The sequence below is a fragment of the Camelus bactrianus genome, chromosome 30 (assembly GCF_048773025.1).
Source record: "Camelus bactrianus isolate YW-2024 breed Bactrian camel chromosome 30, ASM4877302v1, whole genome shotgun sequence".
In the NCBI taxonomy this organism is placed as follows: domain Eukaryota; kingdom Metazoa; phylum Chordata; class Mammalia; order Artiodactyla; family Camelidae; genus Camelus; species Camelus bactrianus.
Genome location: NC_133568.1, coordinates 5,963,313 through 5,966,424, shown reverse-complemented (window position 1 = coordinate 5,966,424; position 3,112 = coordinate 5,963,313). Strand labels below are relative to the sequence as shown.

General features: G+C 35.2%; 1 protein-coding gene across 1 annotated transcript; it reads right to left on the bottom strand.

The window, feature by feature from the left end:
* Positions 1-627: 627 nt before the first annotated feature.
* LOC141573265 (olfactory receptor 4A15-like) lies at positions 628-2,736 on the bottom strand. The gene is made up of 2 exons (XM_074355235.1): positions 1,827-2,736; positions 628-632 (listed from the first exon to the last, which is right to left on the bottom strand). Exons 1-2 carry the CDS (start codon positions 2,728-2,730, stop codon positions 628-630), a joined length of 909 nt encoding a protein of 302 aa, XP_074211336.1. The 5' UTR covers positions 2,731-2,736.
* Between the last annotated feature and the right edge of the window lie 376 nt (positions 2,737-3,112).

The following is a 3,112-nucleotide window of genomic DNA, read 5'->3' as shown; positions in this document are numbered from 1 at the left end:
TCAGCTGAAGAAATAACTAAATAAAAAATACAAGAGACTGAGTGGTGTAAATAATAAACATTTATTTTTCACAGTTTCGGAGGATAATAAGTCCAAGATTAAGGTGCTAGCTGGTAAGGTCCCTTCCTGTTAATAGACAGTCCATCTTGCTGTGTCCTCACATGGCAGAAGAGTCGTGGGTCCTAGGGTCTCTTTAAAAGGGCATTAATCCCAGTCATGAGGACTCCACCTTCATGATCTAATCATTTCCTAAAGGGCCCACCTCCAAATACCACCATATTATAAAAGATTTAACTTCTGATTTTGAAGAGGGACACAACTCTCGGTCTTGAGCAACATTGAAAAGTGGAGGAAAAAACTACTTAAAATCTGATAAACGCAAATGCTTGGTATTTTTAGTGAATAGCATTGTATTTGAGAAGACTTTGAGGTAATATAAGAAATCTCCATTTAACAGGGATAAAAGTCAGGGTATGAGGTTTCTCATACAGTGTGATTTACTAGTGAAAATTACCCACTGATCCAAAGACTTTGCCCCTCATAAATCAAGATGAACTAATGGAGGCAGAATAGTAAATTTCTTTGGCCACATGCTTCTGACCATTTAGAGGCAGATAATATTTTATTTCAACCTTGATTCAGAGAGAGAGACTATTTTATGATTGATATGTCACATAAAACAGTGTATAGTGATCTCTTGATTACCTAGCAATCTGTATCTCATTAATAAGAGAGACAAGAATTGCATATATAGTCAGCATTTATTTTAACAGTAATACCACTCAAAATACCTGGTATCAAGTTCTGTAGTTCCTGCTGAAGTTTGTGGATTATGGTTTATGATAAGTTTACAGATGAGAGGCAGAGCTGTGTCTCTATAGAAGGCTATGAAACACAGTAAGTTAAAAAAAAAAAAAAAAGGAGCCAGGGATATGGAAAGGAGCAGATGTATTACCAGATATTCTAAACCACTGGGAAGACGAATCGATCATCTGTATGAAAATATAAATCCAAACAAAGCTGCTCCACTTGAGGAGAAAATATGATTACCCAACTGGGAAAATAAATGAGATTTGGTTATTCCTCTCTATATACACCTTGTTCATTCAGCTGATTTTTATAAAGTTAACCACTTTATGACTAGTATCTCAATTGAAACATCACTATTCTTCAATGTTAGCATGCTAAGCAATATAAAAAAATAAAATATGCAAAGTACCTTACAGACACAAAAAAGATATATCCCTCAAGGTTAATATGGGCTGTCTTTGTGTGGAATGGAGTGAATAAACTTTTTATGTCATACCTCTATTGTTATCTGAAAACTAACAATGAGTCCTAATAATCATGAGAAAGTTTACATAATTTAAGAGAGTAAAAAGAGAAAATCTTCCACTAACTAAAATAAATCTACAATATTAACTCTTGCTTAACTCATCATGTAGAACATAAATCTATATTCTCAAAAGAGACATTATATACCCCAAACTATAAATATTGTCCTGGGAAATTGTAAAAATCTTAAAAAATATATTTCAAACTATCTATCTATCATCTATCTAGGAAATACATATCTATATCTATATATATAGATATATAGATATATATAGGAAATTATGAAAGTATTAAAAGTTTATTATGATCATTTGAAATACTCACATAATAAATATTTTTCATCATGCCCAAGTTATAAAACCTGAGGAGAAATTTACCACAGTTAAATAATCACACATGACTTCTACTGGAATGAACACATTCTTCATTGAAAATAGGTGATATACACTATCTTTATCTATATCTATCCCTGACACCTCAATTTCTTACACTTGCCCAGAGCCTTTTCATGGCATTTTTCATCTCTCCATTTCTCAGACTATAGATTAGAGGGTTCAACATAGGGGTGATAATGGTATAAAACACTGTCAAGGATTTATCAATGGGTAAGGTAGAAGGAGGTCTCACATACATAAAAATGCAGGGCACAAAGTAGAAGACAACCACAGTAATGTGGGAGCCACAGGTGGATAAGGCTTTGTGCCTGCCTTCCTGACTAAGATTCTTCAGGGAGTGCAGAATGACACCATAGGAGATGAGTAAGAGCATAAAGATGACCACACAGATTGCCCCATCATTGGCAACCACAGTGAGGCCAATAGTGTAGGTGTCAGAGCAGGCAAGTTTTAACAAAGGGTACATGTCACAGATGAAGTGGTCAATGACATTGGGGCCACAGAAGGGAAGGTTATAAACAAAGAGAGGATGAGCTAAAGCATGTAAAAACCCACCGACCCAGGGCAACAGCAGCAGCAGTACACACACTCGCTGATTCATGATTGTCAAATAATGCAAAGGTTTACAGATGGCCACATAGCGGTCATAAGACATGACCACCAAGAGTAAAACCTCAGCACCACCCAATAAATGCCCTATAAAAAGCTGGGTCATGCAAGCTTGGAATGAAATGGTTTTCTTCTCACTTAATAAGTCTATAATCATATTTGGGGTGAATGTAGTAGAATAAACAGCATCCATAAATGATAAATAGCCAAGAAAGAAGTACATAGGGGAATCCAGGGTTGGGCTGACCACCACAGTCACGACAATGAGGAGGTTGCCCACCATTGTCACCATGTAGATGAGCAAGAACACAAGAAATAATATTTTCTGACCCTGGGGGCTCTGAGTGAGCCCCAAGAGGACAAACTCAGTCACATTCCTCCTTTGTTCCATAGAATCTTCTGTATGTTTTATTGCAGAGATCAGGACAAAGTTACCTGTAAATATTATTACCAGTAAGCTTCTGAAATCTTAAGATAATTTGTTTATTCTTTCAGCAAATATCAATATGGTTTATGTTCCAGTACTTTCAGATATTATCATACAATGTTGATTAAAACCTTACCACTACCCTCACAAATTTTTTCAGAGTAATGGAGAGGCAAGTAATTAAGAGACATACATGGGAAAGGCACACATTATTAATAACCAAGTAGCCATATATCACTTTCCATCTGTAAGGTAATAAAATTGTACATATAGCTAATACCTGATACAAAAATAAAAATGAATTAAAGTTTTAATGAAAAATGCCAAAGCTAGGTTTATTTTACTT